Source organism: Rutidosis leptorrhynchoides, chromosome 6 (assembly GCF_046630445.1).
Source record: "Rutidosis leptorrhynchoides isolate AG116_Rl617_1_P2 chromosome 6, CSIRO_AGI_Rlap_v1, whole genome shotgun sequence".
NCBI classification, from domain to species: domain Eukaryota; kingdom Viridiplantae; phylum Streptophyta; class Magnoliopsida; order Asterales; family Asteraceae; genus Rutidosis; species Rutidosis leptorrhynchoides.
The window spans coordinates 416,193,764-416,217,815 of NC_092338.1; the positions used below are offsets into that span (position 1 = coordinate 416,193,764).

A 24,052-nucleotide genomic window follows, 5' to 3' on the forward strand; every position below is an offset into this window, starting at 1 on the left:
ATCTACCCCTCATCTATTTTTACAGTATAAAAACACAAAATGGAGGTTAAGGATAGACAACCGAATATTTTAGAAGACCTACCAGAGGATATGATTGATGAAATCTTGTCTAGAGTCGGTCAGAATTCATCAGCACAATTAGTTATGGCGAAATTAACTTGTCAAACATTTGAAAGATTTTCCAAAAATGCCTTAGTTTATAAAAGGCTTTCCTTTGATAGGTGGGGTATATCACATTGGGGAGACCGTAAGTTACACCGTGTTTTCTTTAAAGCATTAAATGCGGGGAACCCAAATGCAATTTTACGCTACGGGTTAAGAACCTATTTTGACTCAACATATCCCAACATAGGATTTCGTGAGTTAGAAAGAGCTTCTAACATGCAACATAAAGAAGCATGTTATGCTTACGGGTTAGTGATGTTCGCTTCTTACCAAAGTGAGAAAAAGAACATCGGATTGCAACTTTTAAATAAAACCTTCCCACAAGTGACGGATTCAGTAGTTGGGGTGAGAAACAGGGTTTTTAGATTATTACGGGACTGTTGGACATTACGAAACCCTCATCCTTTTGACGACATTACAATATGTTGTCTTGTCAACGGTCACAACGGTTATGTTCCACATGACCAAGGATGGGAAGTAGTCTTAGTAAAACCAGAATGCATGACTTATTTCTGGATGTATGAATTACGTGTCTTTATTGCCTTTGTTGAACGACTTGCATATTAACTAGAATTGTCTTCGCAACTATTTTGTATCATAGTTTTTATGTGCTATATTTCATGCTATATGTAAAATAGCGGTATTGTAAGTTTTCAAAATATTGTATAAAAGTTTGAATGTGAAATATTATTATAATCAGTTTTCATATAGAATTGTAGTAGTTGAATTGTATGTTAGCTACTAAGTATGAACTTAACGGGTAGTTATTACCCGAATTAAAACTTATAAAACGCTAATATGAAGAAAAAGCTTTTATAAATGAGTTCATATTATGCTACGAAATATTATTGACTACTCTTAATATTCTATATGATTAACTTAATTCTTTTGGCTATTTTTGAAGGAAATGGCACCGACTACTCGTCAGAACTTGAACATGAGTGAGGAAGACTTCCGTGCTTTCCTTGCAGCAAATATAGCCGCAGTACAGGCTGCAATGCAAAACAACAATAACTCAGGGTCTAGCAGTGGAGTTAACTCCACAGGAAACCGTGTAGGATGCTCCTACAAGGCTTTCACTGCCTGTAAACCTCTGGAATTCGATGGAACTGAAGGACCAGTCGGACTGAAACGATGGACCGAAAAGGTCGAATCTGTGTTTGCTATAAGCAAATGTGCTGAGGAAGATAAGCTAAAGTACGCCATGCATACCTTCACAGGTACTGCGTTAACATGGTGGAATACCTATCTCAAACAAGTGGGACAAGATGCTGCTTACGCACTACCGTGGTCAGCATTCAAACACTTGATGAACGAGCAGTACCATCCCAGAAACGAAGTCAATAAGCTCAAGACAGAGCTTAGAGAATTACGAATGAAGGGATTCGATATCACCACATACGAACGACGATTCACCGAGTTGTGTTTATTGTGTCCGGGAGCGTTCGAAGATGAAGAAGAGAAAATCGACGTATTTGTAAAAGGGTTACCGGAAAGGATCCAAGAGGATATAAGTTCATACGAGCCCACCTCCATACAAAAGGCAAGTCGAATGGCTCATAAACTTATAAATCAAATTGAGGAAAGGATTAAAGAACAGGCGGCCGAAGAAGCCAATACGAAACAAGTCAAGAGGAAATGGGAAGAAACCAGTGACAAGGGTCACAATTTCAATAATCAACCTAACAATCACAACTACAATCGCACCAATTTTCGCAACAACAAACGCAACAACAACAACAACCACCCCAACAACAACTACAACACCCGTTTCAACAACAATAACAACCGCAACAACAACAATCCCAACAATAACAACAAGAGGCAGAAATTCTGCCAGAGATGTGAAGGATACCATCTAACTGGGCTCTGTACAGCAGTGTGTACTAAGTGTAATAGAAAGGGCCATGGTGCGATAAAGTGCAAAATCTACTGATCAATGGCTAAGGGAACAAATAATGCCGGAATAAGTTATGCCGACATTACCTGTTTCGGATGCGGGAAGAAGGGCCATTACAAAAACATGTGTCCAAATCAGGGGATAATAATGGGCAAGGCCGAGGAAGAGTCTTCAACATTAATGCGGTTGAAGCGCAGGAAGACCCGGAGCTTGTTACAGGTACGTTTCTTATTGACAATACATCTGCTTATGTTTTATTTGATTCGGGTGCGGATAGAAGCTATATGAGTAAGGATTTATGTGCTAAATTAAGTTGTCTATTGACGCCTTTGGATAATAATTTTATACTAGAATTAGCAAACGGTAAATTAATTGCAGCAGATAATATATGTCGGAATCAAGAAATTAAACTGGGTAGCGAAACGTTTAAGATTGATTTGATACCAGTAGAGTTAGGGAGTTTTGATGTGATAATCGGCATGGACTGGTTGAAAGAGGTGAAAGCAGAGATCGTATGTTACAAAAATGTAATTCACATTGTACGAGATGAAGGAAAACCCTTAATGGTGTACGGAGAAAAGAGCAACGCGAAGCTAAATCTTATTAGCAATTTGAAGGCGCAAAAGCTAATAAGAAAGGGTTGCTATGCTGTTCTAGCATACGTCGAGAAAGTACAAACTGAAGAAAAGAGCATCAATGATGTTCCCATCACAAAAGAATTTCCCGATGTATTTCCGAAAGAATTGCCGGGATTACCTCCACACCGATCTGTTGAATTTCAAATAGATCTTGTACCGGGAGCTGCACCAATAGCTCGTGCTCCATACAGACTCGCACCCAGTGAAATGAAGGAACTTCAAAGCCAATTACAAGAACTTCCAGAGCGTGGTTTCATACGACCAAGTACATCACCATGGGGAGCTCCTGTTTTATTTGTCAAAAAGAAGGATGGTACATTCAGGTTGTGTATCGACTATCGAGAGTTGAACAAACTTACCATCAAGAACCGTTACCCACTACCGAGAATTGACGACTTATTTGATCAACTGCAAGGCTCGTCGGTTTATTCGAAGATCAATTTACGTTCCGGATACCATCAAATGCGGGTAAAGGAGGATGATATTCCGAAGACTGCTTTCAGGACGCGATACGGTCATTACGAGTTTATGGTTATGCCGTTTGGTTTGACTAACGCACCAGCTGTGTTCATGGACCTCATGAACAGAGTGTGTGGACCATATCTTGACAAGTTTGTCATTGTCTTCATCGATGACATACTTATTTACTCAAAGAATGATCAAGAGCATGAAGAACATTTGAGGAAAGTACTGGAATTGTTGAGGAAAGAAAAACTGTACGCTAAGTTTTCAAAGTGTGCATTTTGGTTGAAAGAAGTTCAATTCCTTGAACATGTTGTGAGCAAAGAAGGTATTCAGGTTGATCCGGCAAAGATTGAAACCGTTGTAAACTGGGAAACCCCGAAAACTCTGAAGCATATACGTCAATTTTTAGGATTGGCTGGTTACTACAGAAGATTCATCCAAGATTTTTCCAAAATAGCAAAACCCTTGACTGCATTAACGCATAAAGGAAAGAAATTTGAATGGAAGGATGAACAGGAGGAAGCGTTTCAACTTTTGAAGAAAAAGCTAACTACGGCACCTATATTGTCATTGCCTGAAGGGAATGATGATTTTGTGATATATTGTGACGCCTCAAAGCAAGGTCTCGGTTGTGTATTAATGCAACGAACGAAAGTAATTGCTTATGCGTCTAGACAATTGAAGATTCACGAGCAAAATTATACGACTCACGATTTGGAATTGGGCGCTGTTGTTTTTGCATTAAAGACTTGGAGGCATTACTTATATGGGGTCAAAAGTATTATATATACCGACCACAAAAGTCTCCAACATATATTTGATCAGAAACAACTAAACATGAGGCAGCGTAGGTGGATTGAATTGTTAAATGACTATGACTTTGAGATTCGTTACCACCCAGGGAAGGCGAATGTGGTAGCCGACACTTTGAGTAGAAAGGACAGAGAACCTATACGGGTAAAAGCTATGAACATAATTATTCGTACTAACCTTATTACTAAAATAAAGGAGGCGCAACAGGGGGTTGTAAAAGAAGGAAAGTTGAAGAATGAGATACCCAAAGGATCGGAGAAACATCTTAAAATTAGGGAAGACGGAACCCGATATAGGGCTGATAGAATTTGGGTACCAAAGTTTGGAGATGTGAGAGAAATGGTACTTAAGGAAGCACATAAAACCAGATACTCAATACATCCCGAAGTAGGAAAAATGTACAAAGATCTCAAGAAGCACTTTTGGTGGCCGGGTATGAAAACCGATATTGCTAAATATGTAGGAGAATGTTTGACGTGTTCAAAGGTCAAAGCTGAACATCAGAAACCATCAGGTTTACTCCAACAACCTGAAATTCCAGAATGGAAATGGGAAAACATTACCATGGATTTCATTACTAAATTGCCAAGGACTGCAAGTGGTTATGATACTATTTGGGTAATAGTCGATCGTCTCACCAAGTCAGCACACTTCCTGCCAATGAGAGAAGATGACAAAATGGAGAAGTTAGCACGTCTATACTTGAAGGAAGTTATCTCTAGACATGGAATACCAGTCTCTATAATCTCTGATAGAGATGGCAGATTTGTTTCAAGGTTTTGGCAGACACTGCAACAAGCATTGGGGACTCGTCTAGACATGAGTACTGCTTATCATCCACAAACTGATGGGTAGAGTGAAAGGACGATACAGACCCTTGAAGACATGCTACGGGTATGTGTTATCGATTTTGGAAACAGTTGGGATCGACACCTACCGTTAGCAGAATTTTTCTACAACAACAGTTATCATTCGAGTATTGAGATGGCGCCGTTTGAGGCACTTTATGATAGAAAGTGCAGGTCTCTAATTTTTTGGAGTGAAGTGAGGGATAGACAGATTACGAGTCCGGAGATAATACAAGAAACAACCAAAAAAATCATCCAAATTCAACAACGATTGAAAACCGCCCAGAGTCGACAAAAGAGCTATGCGGACAGTAAAAGAAAAGATATAGAATTTGAGATTGGAGAGATGGTCATGCTTAAGGTTTCACCTTGGAAAGGCGTTGTTCGATTTGGTAAACGGGGGAAACTAAATCCAAGGTACATTGGACCATTCAAGATTATAGATCGTGTCGGACCAGTAGCTTACCAACTGGACTTACCTCAACAACTTGCGGCTGTACATAACACTTTTCATGTCTCGAATCTGAAGAAGTGTTTTGCTAAAGAAGATCTCACTATTCCGTTAGACGAAATCCAAATCAACGAAAAACTTCAATTTATTGAAGAACCCGTAGAAATAATGGATCGTGAGGTTAAAAGACTTAAGCAAAATAAGATACCAATTGTTAAGGTTCGATGGAATGCCCGTAGAGGACCCAAGTTTACCTGGGAGCGTGAAGATCAAATGAATAAGAAATACCCGCACTTATTTCCAGAAGATACGTTAACACCTCCAACTGCTTAAAATTTCGGGACGAAATTTATTTAACGGGTAGGTACTGTAGTGACCCGAACTTTTCCATGTTTATATATATTAAATGAAATTGTTATTTACATGATTAAATATTTTCAACATGTTAAGTAATCAACTTATTAAGACTTGATTATTTGAAATGAGTTTCATACAGACAATTGACCACCCAAGTTGACTGGCGATTCACGAACGTTAAAAAATTTGTAAAAACTACATGATGATATATATATATATATATATATATATATATGGATATACATATAGTTAACATGAGATTATGATAAGTAAGTATCTCCGTATGTATATTAACAATGAGTTATATACATAAAAATGAGACTACCAAGTTAAGAAACTCGAAACGATGATTATCGTTATTACAACATCTTACTAAATACATATGTATCATATTAAGATATCGTTACACTATATTTAACATGATAAAATGATAATTATATATATCATTAAGTATGTTAACAATGAACTACATATGTAAAACAAGACTACTAACTTAAGAATTTTGAATCGAGGCATATATGTAACGATTATCGTTGTAACGGCATTTTAATGTATATATATCATATTAAGATATATTCAGACATCATAATATCATGATAATGTAATAATTTAACATCTCATTAGATATAATAAACAATGGGTTAACAACATTTAACAAGATAGTTAACCTAAAGGTTTCAAAACAACATTTACATGTAACGACTAACGATGATTTAACGACTCAGTTAAAATGTATATACATGTAGTGTTTTAATATGTATTCATACACTTTTTAAAGACTTCAAGACACTTATCAAAATACTTCTACTTAACAAAAATGCTTACAATTACATCCTCGTTCAGTTTCATCAACAATTCTACTCGTATGCACCCGTATTCGTACTCGTACAATACACAGCTTTTAGATGTATGTACTATTAGTATATACACTCCAATTATCAGCTCTTAGAAGCCCATGTGAGTCACCTAACACATGTGGGAACCATCATTTGGCAACTAGCATGAAATATCTCATAAAATTACAAAAATATTAGTAATCATTCATGACTTATTTACATATAAAAAAAATTACACATCCTTTATATCTAATCCATATACCAACGACCAAAAACACCTACAAACACTTTCATTCTTCAATTTTCTTCATCTAATTTATCTCTCTCAAGTTCTATCTTCAAGTTCTAAGTGTTCTTCATAAATTCTACAAGTTCTAGTTTTATAAAATCAAGAATACTTCCAAGTTTACTAGCTCACTTCCAATCTTGTAAAGTGATCATCCAACCTCAAGAAATCCTTGTTGTTTATAGTAAGATATCATTCTAAATCAAGGTAATACTCATATACAAACTTTGATTCAATTCCTATAACTATAACTATCTTAATTCGAGTGATAATCTTACTTGAACTTGTTTTCGTGTCATGATTCTGCTTCAAGAACTTTCAAGCCATCCAAGATCCTTTGAAGCTAGTTCATTTCTTGTCACTTCCAGTAGGTTTACCTACTAAACTTGAGGTAGTAATGATGTTCATAACATCATTCGATTCATATATATAAAACTACCTTATTCGAAGGTTTAAACTTGAAATCACTAGAACATAGTTTAGTTAATTCTAAACTTGTTCGCAAACAAAAGTTAATCCTTCTAACTTGACTTTTAAAATCAACTAAACACATGTTCTATATCTATATGATATGATAACTTAATGATTTAAAACCGGAAAACATGAAAAACACCGTAAAATCGGATATACGCCGTCGTAGTAACACCGCGGGCTGTTTTGGGTTAGTTAATTAAAAACTATGATTAACTTTGATTTAAAATTTTTTATTCTGGGAAAATGATTTTTCTTATGAACATAAAACTATATCCAAAAATCATGGTTAAACTCAAAGTGGAAGTATGTTTTCCAAAATGGTCATCTAGACATCGTTCTTTCGACTGAAATGACTACCTCTTACAAAAATAACTTGTAATTTATATTTCTGACTATAAACCTATATTCTTTCTGTTTAGATTCATAAAATAGAGTTTAATATGAAACCATAGCAATTTTATTCACTCAAAACGAATTTAAAACGAAGAAGTTATGGGTAAAACAAGATTAGATAATTTTTCTTGTTGTAGCTACGTGAAAATTGGTAACAAATCTATATTAATCATATCCTAGCTAACTCATATTGTATTACATGTATTCTAATATATTATGTAATCTTGAGATACCATAGACACGTATGCAAATGTTTTGACATATCATATCGACCCATGTATATATATTATTTGGAACAACCATAGACACTCTATATGCAGTAATGTTGGAGTTAGCTATACAGGGTTGAGGTTGATTCCAAAAATATATATATACTTTGAGTTGTGATCTAGCCTGAGACGTGTATACACTGGGTCGTGGATTGATTCAAGATAATATATATCAATTTATTTCTGTACATCTAACTTTGGACAACTAGTTGTAGGTTACTAACGAGGACAGCTGACTTAATAAACTTAAAACATCAAAATGTATTAAAAATGTTGTAATTATATTTTGAACATACTTTGATAGATATGTACATATTTGTTATAGGTTCGTGAATCGACCAGTGGCCAAGTCTTACTTCCCGACGAAGTAAAAATTTGTAAAAGTGAGTTATAGTCCCATTTTTAAAATATAATATTTTTGGGATGAGAATACATGCAGTTTTATAAATGTTTTACAAAATAGACACAAGTATGAGAAATTACATTCTATGGTTGGATTATTAAACCGAATATCGCCCTTCAAGTCTGGTAGCCTAAGAATTAGGGAAATGGCCCCTAATTGACGCAAATCCTAAAGATAGATCTATTGGGCTTAACAACCCCCATTCAGGTTATAGATGGTTTAGTAATTCGAGATTATTATACAGACGAGAGGTTCTGTTTTGGAGATATTCTATGCATTAAGTTAACGTCGGTTACCAGGTGTTCAACATATGAATGATTTTTATGCACTTGCGAGTGTAATGATATTTATGAAAAAATGAGAAATCTTGTGGTCTATTATTATGATTTGATAATATATAGGTTAAACCTATAACTCACCAACAATTTTGTTGACGTTTTAAGCATGTTTATTCTCAGGTGATTATTAAGAGCTTCCGCTGTTGCACACTAAATTAAGGACAAGATTTGGAGTCCATGCTTGTATAATATTGTTTAAAAACTGCATTCGAAGACTTATGTTGATGTGTAATATTATTGTAAACTATTATGTAATGCTCGTGTGAAAAACGCTATATTTTAGATTATCATTATTTGATAATCATCGTAATATTTTAAAGGTTATGGTTTGTTCTAAAATCGAATGCAGTCTTTGAAAAACGTCTCATATAGAGGTCAAAACCTCGCAACGAAATCAATTAATATGGAACGTTTATAATAAATATGAACGGGACATTTCATTTACGTTCGCTTAATACCTAAAACATATCATTAAACTATTTCGTTTAAACAATGTGGTTCCACGGGTCATTTCACTAGTTATCCTTATCTATTTTCGAAGTTTTAAACAAGTACAATGTTAAATTCACTGTTTTATTTTCCCTTTTTTTATGAATTCATCACAAACATAATTTACTCTTTATTGTACTTTCATTGTCTCAAAAAAACTGTCTACTCTGTTACTTTTTTTTTTTCAAAAATATTATCTCTTACTTTATACATTATAACAATAATAAACCATTAAAATTCCAGTTATGCCCATTTTATCTTTGTAAATGCAGCATTCAATATGTTAATTGATTTCTTAATTACTCTTTAAAATAAATTTCTTTAATTAAAATATATAATTTAATAAAGGAAAAATTAAACAATTCACTTCTATATATTAAATCTAGCAAAAAGTCAAATCAGACTTTTTTTAGACGGGGAGTATAATTTATTAATGCACATTTATTGTGAATATTTTTTGAAAAATTATTGAAAATAAAACTGCTCTTTTGACATACTTATATTATATCTATATTCATATGAGTTCTACGTTCAACTTCAGATTATAATACAAAACCCGGCGGGAATACTCTATAATTATATCTTTGCTTCTAAGACTATTCCTAACCGTGACTGTGATGTCAAAGTCGAATTGTGGACTTTTTGGTGAAAAATGAATTTTTAACTGTGACTGTATTTGATCCCGTTAACCTAAAATGTTAAGTTTTTGTGTCAAATATTTGAAGGGTGATGTGGTAATTAAAATCTAATTGGAAATTGGATGAGAAAAAAAATAAATAAATAACAAAAATAAAAATCGTGTAAAGATATGACTGGCATAAACAAACATAATTTGAAAGTTTATATTTATTTTTGTGAATTATATTCTCTTTAAGTTAATTAGCATGCATGGAGATGTATTATTTAACTTTGGGCTTATATATTTAGGGGTTACTCAAATTTATCATTCGTAAATCAACATATTTAAAAATGGTTTTTTAGGCAACTTACAACTTTATACTCATATAGCTTAGTTCTATGTAGAATCTAAATTCTTCCAAAAACTAATGTAGAAAATATAAAGAACACAAATATTTATATATTTATTGTCTGTATATATACAAAATTATGTAATAAAAAGTATTAAAAACATAGGAAATGCTAGTTTAAACACTTATGTTTTAATTATAAGAAATTATCGATGATGTGACATTTTTGTGTGTGTATAAATAAACGTACAAAGCGTTATTGCTTCTTCCTCACAACTCATCAATCAAAGCCAGGTTAGTTCTTTAGTTTCTTGTCATTCTAGCAACAGCAATTTAATTTGTCATTGCAAAAGGGTAGTTAATTAACATTACCTAGCTAGAGATTTGATATGTGGACGACGATGGTGACCGCATTGATGGTATTCATGTTGAGACAGTGTAACGGTCTCAATATGAATTACTACTTATTGAGTTGTCTTATGGCCGAATTCATTATCAAGAACTCGGTCAATTCTGCTTTGAGCGCAGATCCAACTCTCGCAGCAGGTCTTATTAGAATGCATTTTCATGATTGTTTCATTCAGGTACTTCATTTAATTTGTCCATTTTTTAACGAAAAACAACAATCAATTATGTATCACCTATAATGTACTCCCTTAATCCCATATTAATAGTTTATAGACAAAAACACACAATTTAAGAAAAAGTGACTCTCGCATGTATTTTTTCTTTATTTTACAATTTTACCTCTTACGTTTTACCCATCTTTTTGTCTTATATGCAAAAGTTAAGGGCATAAAAGAAATCTACCTTATTATTCTTATCTATTTATGGAAATCAAGATGAGACGGAGGGCGTATATCTTAAATATTTTCTAAAATTTCCCCTTTATATGACATAATTCACGTGATAACTCGGTACATTTGAGTACTCTCTCAGGATAGGGTGAACAGGAAAAACTTATCTATTTACTAGTTTACCTAATATGGTCAAGTTAACTTAGACTTGTATTATTTTTCTTCCTTTCTTAATGCATGATTTTTTTTTTTTTTTTTCATGTAGGGGTGTGATGCATCTATTTTGCTTGATTCTACGACTGACAACACGGCTGAGAAGGACTCGCCTGCTAATTTGAGCTTAAGGGGTTACAAAGTCATTGACGACGCCAAGAAACTAGTAGAAAACATGTGCCCAGGCGTCGTTTCATGTGCTGATATTGTAGCAATGGCTGCTCGTGATGCTGTTTTCTTTGTAAGGATATGCATAAAGATGAACTTTATTGAATTATTGCATGTACGTTAGTTTTCTTTGTATGTATCGTCTCATCAAGATGTTGATCGTAATTGCGTAGGCTGGCGGTCCGGTTTATGATATACCAAAAGGAAGAAAAGATGGAACAAGATCAAAATTAGAAGATACAAGAAACTTGCCTTCACCAAATTTTAATAGTAGTGAACTCATTCAAATGTTTAAGCACCATGGTTTCACTACTCAAGAAATGGTTGCTCTTTCTGGTAAATTTTCTACATTCAAATAATTTTGATTAATTTGTTTATAGGGTTACTTAATCTATACAAACAAAAAGTCTTTATAACTTTTCAATAAATCAATTATTAAGGAGGTTCAAGATGCATATATGATACTAACAAAATTTGTACCACCTATTTGTTTCAAAAAGTTATTAATCATATCCCAACACTTTGAGCTAGCTACCAACGAACGTTTGCTTCAATGGTATCATGCCTCAGTGTGGAAGGGTCCGCAATTAGTTGCTAAACAACCTGGGTTCAATTCCTTGGGGCGGAAGGTTATCTCTCCAATTTCCTGCGATTAGTTGCCAAGCAACCCAGGTCTCGCGATTAGTTGCCAAGCAACCCGGGTAGGAGTTTCCTTTTAGCGTGTGTGGGTGCAAATGATGAGGGTCGTTGAAATAAATGATCCGCTGATCCAAATTCGTCGTTCAAAAAAAAAAAAAAAAAAAAAAAAAAAAAACTTTGAGCTAGCTGTATCGAGATGCCTCTCTAACTATGATTATGGGTTCAAGTCCAAGGGTGAACAACGTGTATATATTCGTGAAAGAATTTTGCGTTGGGTATGTGAGTTGTGTTACTAAAAAAGTTATTAATTCAAGTGTTATTGCTCGTGTAGGTGGACATACATTAGGAGTGGCTCGATGTTCATCGTTCAAGAACCGTTTAAAAAGCTTTGATTCCACGAACAACGTGGACCCAAGCATTGACAAACAGTTTGTGAAAACACTAGCGAAAACATGTAATGCGGGCGATAACGCAGAACAACCGTTTGATTCGTCAAGAAACATGTTTGATAACGATTATTACAACGCTCTTCAAAAGCAGGCTGGAGTCCTATCATCCGACCAAACCTTGATGACCGATCCTAGCACTAGACTAATTGTCAATGCGTACGCCATGAACCAAGCCATGTTCTTTTTCGACTTCCAACGAGCCATGGTTAAGATGGGGTTACTTGATGTTAAAGAGACGGGAGAAGTTCGTCAGAACTGCCGCAAAATCAACTGATTAAAAGCAATGTTGTTTTGAGTAACTGAAAAAAAATTGAACTATAGTTTCTCTTTTTATCTCTAGGTTTGTTGTATTGATAGTGGACTATTGGATGTGAACAAAATATTGTGGATTTGGTTATGTGGGAGTTATATGATACTAAATTAATATAATGTATATTGCCACTTCTGATTTTCAACTTTTTAATCTTTTAAATGTGGAAATGGGAATGATTTCTATGAGGAAGAAGAGTTAATACTTTAGATATGGATTTCTATTCAAATTGTTCAAGAAGAACGAATATTATTTTTATCATTTTACTCTGATACACATAATTTAACTGAGTCGTCCTGTAATTATTTGTCTAAAAGTTTCCTTGTACATCTCAAAAGTTAATCACTGTGTTATGATTTATTTCATTGCAAATTATTGTAGTGAATAATACTGAGTTGATAGTTCTAAAACATAGATGGCATGTACGCGTGGAGAGTTTTAACTAATGATACACAATCAGTTTTCAATATCCAATATTTAATAGTAGTACGGAGTAATATATATTATATATTATTTTAGTTTATCCTTTTATTACGTCTCCGAATTCAATTATTGTATGAATTAAAGCTTGCACTTCTTTTTTCTTCATGATTTCAAGTTTTTAACTACCTCATTATTTTAACTATTAGTATTAGTATTAGTATTAGATATAACGAGCTTTCTTGTTGACTAAAGGATGACTATCCACCTTCAAATCGATCAATCCATCACAACTAAATTATAAATAAAGGGGTTATTTCATAAATTACCCTGTTTTAAACCATCAAAGTTTGGGAAAATTCATTTCCTAACCTTTGACATATTTTCCTAGAAAAAAAAATTAAAAAAAAAAAATAAATGATATGTATGTATTTCTGTATGTGATATTTTCAAACTTATTTTATCACTAAAACTATTGTATAAAACACAAACAATATTGAAAATTTCTATATGATACCATTTCTCAAAGTACATCCACAAAGTAAGCAGACTTCTATGTATAACTAGTATACAAAATATTGACATGCTTTATACCAATTGATATATATCATACACCTGCTTATGCATACCAAGACCTAGCATTTCGCGCGGTCTTGTCGATTTGGGTTCATTGAGAAGTCTGTGTTGCACGGTTCTCTTGCCGTGGGGATTCAACATAAGTTCGATCTTGGTCTCTTACATCTCTAAACATAGAAAGAAACGAATTGAGACCTTCTGAAGACGCACCTCCCAGGATCCATAGCAACATGGAACTGAACGAATTCACTGAACCAGGGTTCGCACCGCTTTCTGACTGGTGATTATGTACGTTGTTGTTGTTGTTGTTGTTGTCATTCTCTGGTTGTGCATGGGTTTCTGTGTTTTCTTGTAACCCGTTTGTTTGAATGGGTGTTAGAGTCGGTTGACCAACTCTTGGTCCAGGTCCAGGTCCATTGGTCAAATTTGTTGTATTAACAAGGGGGGTGGTCATGGTCCTCAAGGGGTTTAATCTGGTGATATGCAGAGTTGAGGCTAGGATGGTGGATGAGGTGATATGATAGTCTGGTTGTTGCTGAAATTGTGCGCGTCGGGTTTGCATAAATCTTTGTAGAGCAGGAACCTGTAAATATTAAAATTTGGAAAATTAATTAAATTGACTTAATAAACCACTTATTATAGGGGACGACATTTTAAAAGGTTCACCTCAAACCGGTTCCAAAAGTACAGGATTAGGTGTTGCATGAATGCAGCTGTTGTTGATAGTGCCAGATATGAAAATCCTGAAAATTTTATTTAATCATGTTGTTAGATTTAATATTAGTGATAAAATAAAAACTGAAGAGCAAAAAAAAAAGAGAATGGACCATGGGGGTAAGAAAAGAAATAGATATGGAACACCAGAAAGTATAGCAAAAAGAAGCGGGGAAAGAACTTCATCGATATCGGTGTACGAACGCTGCAAGCAAATAAAAAACAAACCAAGGATTATGAGTTTATTAACATAAAAGTGGACAGCCTTAGTTCTATATGAATAAAAAGATAAACCTGATAAGAGTAAAGAGTTCACAAAGCCAGACAAGAATCAACACCATGAAAGCTAGAAGTTGGTCGTCATAAAACTCAAAAAGGAAAAACAAGATGCCTATCATTATCTGAAGAAACAAAATCCAAACTTATTCATGTTAGATCTATAAGAAATAAGTTTATAGAGTTATAAAAATAGAAATAAATTGTAATAGATACTTACTGGTACAAAGACAAGAGATTCGATGACATGTACAAAAATCAACTGAAAAGTCGGGAGATGATGCCGAGCATGGTGTTGGAGCTGCACTATAAACAGATAAGAATATAAACGAGTTATACTGGGAGGCAACAGCAGGACAAGAGGTATATTAAATAAGGGCTGCTCCTCTTGTTTTCTTTAATATTTTTTTTTTAATTTGTTTCATTTGTGTAATATAAGATAGCGAAACAAACCTGTGAACTTGAGCATCCGAGTCTGTGTCTCCCTCAGTGTAAATGAAACCGACATTGTTGTGGTGAAGAAAACAAAGAGAGACATCATAAGCACACCACATTTGGTAGCAAAATAGTCTGCAAGATATATGGTTCGATACCTTCAACTGGGAGATTTGGAAATACAATAAAACAAAGAATGCACAGAATGTACCATTCAAACAATAAACTCCATAAAGCCTACATCTTTTGAATAATGAGATATATACTTCTAGAAACTACATAAGATTAAGATTATTAATAAATGCAAGTAGATAAATGTCAAAAGTAGTCAAACCTCCAAATCTTGCAGATCCTTCAGGTTGTTCATGGGAATATGTAAGATTGTAGAATTCTTTTGTCTGGTAATTATATAGATAACCTGCATCAGATTTACATTCACAAACATACAAGGGAATGGTGAAAAACTTGCTTTCGCGGTTCTACCTAATGCAAGTAAAATTTATAACCACGCCAGAAAAGTTATACCTTGACCCGGAGAGTTTAGTAAACTGTTCATCAAGATCGTATCATATCCTACAAGCCTGTTGATCAGAAGTTGCTGCCACCTAGAAAAAAAAGGACAAGCAAATCACAATTTATAAATTTACTGTTGATAATTGATAATACACGTGTCTTAGTAGAATAACCAACCAGACTTCTCATTTAACGTCCTTATTAATATGAAAAAATTTAAACTACTTTTAACAGATTAGCAATCTAGAGATAAAGAACCTATGCCACAATAAAACCAATTAATGATAAAGGTAAGTTCAGCACCTGTTCCCAAAGCATGAGTCCCGTGCTGAAATGCTAATGTTAACAGTTCGGATGTTATGTTGAGATCTAGCTCTTTCAGGCAGTAAAAAGTAGCCCTGCATATACGAGTTCATATAGTTCATATATAACAATTCCCCTTTTGCAGATCAGGAGTCACATTCATATACTTTTGTTGCTAAACTCACTAAACGTAATGACTCATGTAGTCTATATAGAAATATTACACTGGATAGAGTAAGAGCAAGAAACGGGAACAATCCACAATGCCTTTCTTACCTTTTCCATTGTATAAAGATAAGTTGGTTCGAATGCATTGCTTCTCGTTTCAAGCCACTGCACTAAATCATTATTGAAAAAACACTTGCAGTCAGAGATATATGGATTTTTAAGTGCATAATAGAAGTTACCCTGTTTATACAGATTATTACTGCACAACTCTTTATACTGAATGGTATTTTACATGCACATTTACATAATCATAAACAGATAAGTTGAGGGTCACTTCCACCTCAAACATGAACTATAAAGTATGACTTAAATCACCTCAAGAGTTATCAAAAAATTTATGAGCTATTAACAAAAAAAGGAAGTCGATAAACATAAAATTTCTACAGTATATGCGTTAGCAGAAATAAATCTTGAGTGCCTAATATGATAACCCTAGAGATCAAGTTATCACATGATCTTTACTAGGAATCTTGCGGGTATTACAGCATTGAGCTGTAAATGTATAGTTGCTGATGGATTTTAAGAGGATTTTAAAAACACTTGCGAGTAGTGGATCAAAGTACTAAATATATCCCACTAATCACAAGCTTGGATTGCATTTGTATACTGCTAGCCTATTGCCACACAATGTAGATTGATACCGTATATTCGTATGAACAAATTTACTGAGTCTAGTAATCATTACAACATCAGATACCATTATAATATTTAACATAAAGAACTTCAGTTTTCGTCCATGGCTCTAATTTACACTCAAGGGACAACAAGCGTTATTATTCAATACTACAACCAATTAACTGAAAAGATATGAATGTAGTAAAGGGCTCTATAAGTTATTTCTGTCCTGCAATCATCTAAGCATGTAATGTGCTATCACAGTGCCACCCTTACTATACAGTCCTATAAATTAACATTTCTTTGGCATATGAGATACAAGTACGTACGAAACAATTTGATATTAATATAAGAAAAGAAGAATATCAACACATCTAGGTAAAAAGGTACCTGCCAATGAATTAATCTTGTCCAGGTGAAGTACACGAAGATATTTATTGATATCAATATTAAGGTGGATACCTGCAATATCCTGCATTATCCAGGTGAAGTAAATAAACACATACTTAGGTTGCAAGTCAGAGAATACAGTATCAAATAAGACGTCGATCAAGTGAAACAGATCACATTTTGCATCGGATACCTAGATCACAAGTTTTCAGCAGCTTATTTGTATATTGTGTGGCTTCACTACTCTATATGGATCCCTAATTACTACTGAGGTTAAAAGTTCATATTTGGATAGTTAAAAATCAATAACAGGATTTGATTAAATAATAAATATAAAAAAGCAATATTGTTCTAGCCCTTTCCATTTGCTGTCTCCTCTAACACCAATTAAGGCGCAAGTCAGCCTTATCATTTAACAACAGAATACAAGCTGATAGATGCATATCCCAAAATCAAACTTAGCAAACGTTATGATCATTCTAACTTAGAGTTTAAGAAAAGTACCACTCACCCATAAACTTCCCAAAATTCGAGTTGAATGTTTCCAGATAAAAGAAAAACGACCATGCCACCTCTGGATAATGTGTAACATTGCAGCTTTCAGTGATTCTTTGGCTGACATAGGAAACCTGATACGAGACTCATCTTTCTTGTTTTTCCTAAAAGTGTCTTCAGCATTATCACTATTAGTAGAAGTTTCAGGTTGTGATTCAAGATGTTCATTATTGTACTTCCAGAATTTTAAGGCTGATTTCCCACTCCTACCACTTGAACTAACCCAATTTGACCAAAATTGTGCATCCAGAAAGGTTGACCCATCAACACTCTGATCTACAACTTTCTGATCATTAGCTATAGTTTCTTGTTCTATAACATTATTTGCATCATACTGTGGTTCATTTTGTGACCACAATCCAGCACTAGTTATCTGCACAAAAGGATGAGGCTACGTTAATCATGACAGTATAAACTGATCAGGATTCACCATTATAGCAGAGCTTAGACGGGGCAGAAGCAATACCAAGTGTAGGAACGAATGCTGAAAATCCCTAAGAAATTAAAATTTGTACGCATATTTTCAGTTATTTATTATTTTCTTATGTAGAATTTTTCTATTTTGATTTTCACCACTTCTCTATAACAAAACCTAGTCAAAAAAAGAAGTAAAGAACTTAATTAAAGTTTGAGCCACTAACTTTTATACTAATATAATGTTCAATAATATAATCATGTTTTTAGAAATCTTTGCTTGAGATTGTGTTTTGTGAACTTCAGGTAATGAACACCTAGGTGCAAAGTCTTGGTTTATTTAAGGAGGAAATGATCCAATAATCGAGCAATGATCCCTAAACTTACCCATCTATCACCACTAAATAAATGATAACGAACCTTAATTTGGATAAGCTGGGATTCGGTAGTTGCAACTCCAGTAAGTTCACTCGAACAACCAGGCTACAGAACACATATCCAGTTAGAACATCAAGCAGATAGTTACCAGTATAGATAAGAGTATCGTTAAAAAAGCCATACATGTCAATAGGCTATCCGAAAGTAAACTTTTCAAAATTACTCTTTAACAAACAATAATCACAAAAACCAGTTGCTAGGAAATGTAACAAGAGTATCGTAAAACAAAGCCGTCAATGGAGAACGGAACATCTTAACAAGCTAATCAAAAGTAAAAAATCAAATTTGTTACATCCTTTTACTCCATGAGTTAATATTGTAACTAAAAGTTACCAAATAAAACAAGCGCTCTCACCTTTAACCTATATGATTATTTACTATACATCTAGATCATCAAGTTCTGTAAATGTAGATAAATATATCATTTTTATCTCCAGAAAAGGAATGCAAAATCGAAATTCTTCAACATTAATTAACATAGGCCAATTTGTAAAATAAATAAACTCCAATTAAGTCCTAAATTTATATTAAAAAAATAAGAATATTTAAAAAACAAAAAATCAGTGCTGTTTTGGCAGAAAATTGAAATCTATAACTAGTATGTGTGTCACAAATTAACCTTTCACTCCAAAATTTTACAGTTATTTTCAGAGAGATGAATTAATATATGTTAACTTTTCAAATTAACTAAAATAACATCTACATATCGAAAAAAAGGTAGCAAACACGATCATTCTAGGGTAAACTAATTCAATCAAAATAAATTAAAAACTAGAAAATGATGCAGTAAGGTTAAATTGGATACCTGTTGAACGTAATTAGCATGCATAACAACAAGAATGCAGAAGAGAGTGATAGCTATGAATAGATATATATACTCAAGAGAAGCTCGAATTCGCGGTGTGAGGACATGTGAGAATCGTTCTTGAACCCTAATAAAAGTTTGTTCAGGATCCATTTTAGTAATCAATCGATTGATCGGTGTAAATCCTCCTAACCTAAATTTGAGAATGAAAACACAAAAGTAGTTCGATCATGTACATCTTTTTGATTGAGAAGGAAAAGATAGAGAATGGAATGGTAGATGAGTTTGGATGAGGACATACATAAATAAGTACCGTATTCCTTTTTTTATTTGTTTCTTACTCGATAATACGTAGATAATAACACCAGTTAACTTTTACTGTACTACATTGCGAGTGTAAATGGTTAAATGAATGTGTTTTTTTATTACTATCACTATTTTTACTGCATCAAGATATGTTGTTTGTGATGTTTATCCATATGAACTCTTGTAAAATATTAATAAACTATAAATTTCACTACTTACTCAAATTCTAAAAGGTAAAGGTCAATCGCACCATGAACTCATAAAACTCATCCCCTAAATATGTTTTTAATTGAGTTTTAGTACATGAACTGAATTATTTAAGTGATATTTGATTTGATTATCACATGTTAAAGAATTTGAAGATCGATAAGCATAGACAGTTTTAAATGTCAACCAACATATCATATTGTAATGGTTTGTCAAAGTTTCATACCTCACACTACTATAATTGACTATTTATTGTTGAAAATCAGGATAACTTTTTAACTTATTAAACCAAGTAAGTAACCAAACAGTTGGTGTGGGGTCGGATGCTTTTCAATCGATTGTGTTAGAGACGATGTGCTTGTTAGATTATTTTCTAGTGTTGGTATGGGTAATGGAACGGGTAGGTTGCATTGTATTTGTTCGAACGCGAATGTCGGGATGGTTCACGCAATCGAGTAATTTTCGTGTGCCCAGGGTGAAGAAATATGGTTCTATAGGTAAGGTAAAGGATAAGGTAAAAAAGAAGATTGAGTCGGATAATTCGTTTAGTTTACATGATAGTAGTGATGATGATAATGAGGGGGTGCGATCCAAAATTCGTTTAAAGATGACTAAGTGGACAGGTCTTGCAAATGGTCTTACGTGGGTTTGGGATCAGGACGTTCGTTAGGAAAATGAGGTTTTTTCTAGGAGTTTAAAAAGCGTGGTTTTAGCCCTCCTCCGTCGGGTACTAATATCGGTGAAAAAACTATAAACGATGCGACATTTTCGTTCAAGGCTAGTACGGGGAATGGTGTCGACACCAACATTACCGGCGATGAGGTCATCGGTTAGTGAGGCTTGGAATTGTTTTGTTAGCTACTACTTGTATGCGTTGTTCGATGTTTACTATAGTCGTGTTTTTTCTATTTTGTAGTTTGTATGCGGTGATATTGTTGGCTCTCGGCGGAGCTTAGATTTACTTAGCATTAGTCCGGATTATGTCGTTAGGTTTAGTTTATATAATTTCGAGCCCTGATCGCGTCTATTTCTTGTATCTTGTTTCTTTTTTCGAGAAAAAATTTGTTATAAAGTTTTTGCTTTTTTGAAAAATAAAATAAAAAATTAACCAAATAGTTACCTACAGAAAATAAATAATTGTACATGGACGTCTCATCATGGATTGTTCTCTCTTCTTGTTTCGAGCTTATCATGGATTGTTCTCTCTTCTTGTTTCGAGCTTCGACGTGTGATAAACAATCTGATGTTTTTGACAATAAAGATATATATACTAGAATTAAGGTTTTAGTAAAATTGGAAATTAGAAATATATATTGAGTGTGTTTGGCGCGTAGCTTATTGGAGCTTATGGAAGCTTATGAGAGCTTGAGCTTATGATTTTAATAAGCTCCAAGTCATAAGCTTCGTTTGGTAGACAAAAAAAGTAGAGCTTATGAAAATCATAAGCTCTGAAAAAATAAGCTACTTGCAGTAGCTTATGAAAAAAAAAAAGTAGAGCTTATGAACTGAAAAATAAGTTTCAGCTAGTTTACCAAACATTTATAAAAAATAATAAGCTCCAGCTACCAGCTTCAAAAATAAGTTCCAGCTCCAGCTCCTGCTCCTGCTCATAAGCTCCAGCTACTTTCGTCCAAACACACTCATTATCTAAATCTTCAAAAGAATTTATTTAAATTTACATTTACATATATTATATATTATGGCAGCCTCCAATCAAATATTGTCCTAGCACGAAAATAAACTGACATAATTTATAATATCATATTCACAAAGTTACAAGCTGAGTGATATTACAATCAAATAGATGATTTACATATCTTCAACAAACATTTGTAGGTTCAAGACTTCTCATCAAGCTGGGACAGTGAATTTATATGATGAATACGAAAGAGAAGACAAGCCCCAACTAGTATGTATAAGTTCAGCTTTAGAAGTAGCCCCACCTGCACCCATTGCAACGTGCAACGGGTAAAAATGGTCAGGCCATGGATGCGCTACAGTTGCATGCGGAGCCTTTTCTTTGTAGTCGTTCACATCTTCATATCTTCCATCAACTAGTGCTTCTTTGAGCCATGTATCAAACTCTTGCGCCCATGGTTGGACAGATGTTGTGTTACGCAACATTCTTAGGTTATGAGTGGTGGCACCTGAACCAACAATTAGTACTCCGTCGTCTTTTAAGGGTGCTAATGCTTTACCCATGTTGTAATGGTAAGTGGCGTCTTTGTCTGTTTGGACAGAAAGTTGACATACTGGAATATCGGCTTCTGGATACATGAGCATTAGTGGGACCCATGCGCCATGATCTAGTCCACGTTTTTTGTCCTCGTCGACTCTTTTAAATCCGGAAGATGTGAGTAGTTCTTTGACCCTTTTTGCTAGTTTTGGTGCGCCAGGTGCAGGGTACTTGAGCTGGTTTTCAAACAAATTTTAAGAAAGTTAGAAAGAAAATTACAGGAACGAAACAATCATCATACAGTTATACGCACACATAACCGAATTAATCCATTGTTAGGTTAACATTTATTAACATTTTGTCAAATAGAAATCACCACACTTGCAAAAAAGTACATAAGCTTGCAGCTAATTATTCTTTCATCAACAAAACAATCATTCTAATTTGTAAAACAATTGTAAATGATTTTGGTTAACAACCCAATTTAGTCCACCTTAATACTACTCTTACCTACCAACATGATCTGAGTAGCTCATCAAACAAGAGGTTGCAGGTTCAATTCTGAATTCTTAAACACGTTCTATATATTAACTTAAAAGGACCAATATCAACCTAATTAAGTACCTAACTCAAATGAGTAATGATTATCATCCTATTACAAAATCACAATCATACAGTAATTTAAGATTGAATCAAAACTAATTACGAAGTACTACTTTAAACCAGAAATTCATAATTCATAAAATTCATAAAATAAACATGAAACAATAACCTAACTAATAGAAAAAGGGGGGAAAGGGAATTACCTGGTACATGGATTTAGGGAAATTATAGAAATCATAAATAGTTTCATTGGGGCCATTAGAAACAACATTAACTGTCGGATAAGATGTTTCCCAGTGACCGGAAATAATAAGAATTGAAGAAGGACGAGGAGCGTCTTTAGGGTAAACTTTTTGTTGAAATGATTGAAGAAAATGTCTAGCTGGCATTGTTTCATCGATTGATAAAGTTGGTGATCCATGTGATATGTAATATGTATCTTGAATTTTCATTCCACTACCATTCATTGCCGTCATCATCTTGATTGATTATAAGATCTTTTTATGATCTGAATGATAAGATGATGATATGAGAGAGATTTGATTGTCAAAGTCAATTGGGTGATTAGGTAATGGTTGTTTATATAGAGAAGAAAAGAAAAAAAACAATTTCTAAAAACATAAAATAAATATATTTGTTTGGTTTTGGGTACTAATCGAACACTTTCACCAACCATGAGTCATTGCTTACGTAAGGTGTTACCGACCTATACACGGTTCTTCCATACTTAAAAAGAATACAACAACACAACAAAACCGGATACAACATAATGTGGGAGATAAACTATAGATAATCTTTCTCTTATCTGAAAATAAAGACAAGTCATTTTTTCACCTAGAGTGAAAACACTCTTAAAAATAGAGAAATTCATCTTTCTCTATTCAACAGATAAAAAAGTTGCTTTCGAGTGAACCTCCATACTTAAAACAATAATACTCGTAATTAATTGATCTAAGTTATTGCAATGTTGCATTACTTCTTATTTTAACCAATAAAAGATGCATATAATTTTAGCAAGCGTAAAAAATATTTTATTGATAAAGTTAAGTGAATAAAAATTTCTAAAACTTTGTGCTAAGTCAACAGAAAGTATCTATTTTTTTTAGAGGGTTACGATTATTGACTTGATCATTAGCCATCCACCGGATAATATCTATTGTTTAATAAATCCATCAACAAACGAAATTAATCAAAATACAATTAAAAGAAGGAAGGTGATCCGTACACCACCTCTTTTTTGTCATACACCACTAAATAATTTTTTTGGACATTTTTACCCTTCCTTTTGTTCAACACCAACTCCCCTTAACTTCTCAAAGGAAGGGTAAAACTGTCTAAATAATTGTTTTGGTGGTGTATGGCAAAAACAAGGTGGTGTACGGATCAACTCCCTTAAAAGAAATGTGTAC

The 24,052-nt window shown here is 33.8% G+C and overlaps 3 protein-coding genes across 4 annotated transcripts; 1 reads left to right on the forward strand and 2 right to left on the reverse strand.

The window, feature by feature from the left end:
• The first annotated feature begins 10,509 nt into the window (after positions 1-10,509).
• Positions 10,510-12,633, forward strand: LOC139855451 (peroxidase 47-like). The gene is made up of 4 exons (XM_071844676.1): positions 10,510-10,677; positions 11,156-11,344; positions 11,445-11,607; positions 12,242-12,633. The coding sequence occupies exons 1-4, from the start codon at positions 10,510-10,512 to the stop codon at positions 12,631-12,633; spliced, it is 912 nt and encodes a 303-aa protein (XP_071700777.1).
• A 925-nt stretch (positions 12,634-13,558) lies between these two features.
• LOC139851635 (membralin-like protein At1g60995) lies at positions 13,559-19,633 on the reverse strand. Of its 2 annotated transcripts, none has more exons than XM_071840729.1 (14): positions 19,352-19,633; positions 18,529-18,591; positions 17,651-18,067; positions 17,144-17,221; positions 16,183-16,239; positions 15,907-16,001; positions 15,616-15,695; positions 15,425-15,508; positions 15,109-15,225; positions 14,876-14,961; positions 14,674-14,780; positions 14,493-14,584; positions 14,332-14,408; positions 13,559-14,248 (listed from the first exon to the last, which is right to left on the reverse strand). In XM_071840729.1, exons 1-14 carry the CDS (start codon positions 19,502-19,504, stop codon positions 13,757-13,759), a joined length of 1,998 nt encoding a protein of 665 aa, XP_071696830.1. In that variant the 5' UTR covers positions 19,505-19,633; the 3' UTR covers positions 13,559-13,756. The 2 variants fall into 2 exon arrangements, with proteins under 2 accessions (XP_071696830.1, XP_071696829.1); XM_071840728.1 differs by having other exon boundaries at positions 16,183-16,244; positions 17,140-17,221.
• A 1,919-nt stretch (positions 19,634-21,552) lies between these two features.
• Positions 21,553-23,199, reverse strand: LOC139853121 (extradiol ring-cleavage dioxygenase). The gene is made up of 2 exons (XM_071842497.1): positions 22,847-23,199; positions 21,553-22,276 (listed from the first exon to the last, which is right to left on the reverse strand). The coding sequence occupies exons 1-2, from the start codon at positions 23,120-23,122 to the stop codon at positions 21,716-21,718; spliced, it is 837 nt and encodes a 278-aa protein (XP_071698598.1). The 5' UTR covers positions 23,123-23,199; the 3' UTR covers positions 21,553-21,715.
• Positions 23,200-24,052: the final 853 nt, after the last annotated feature.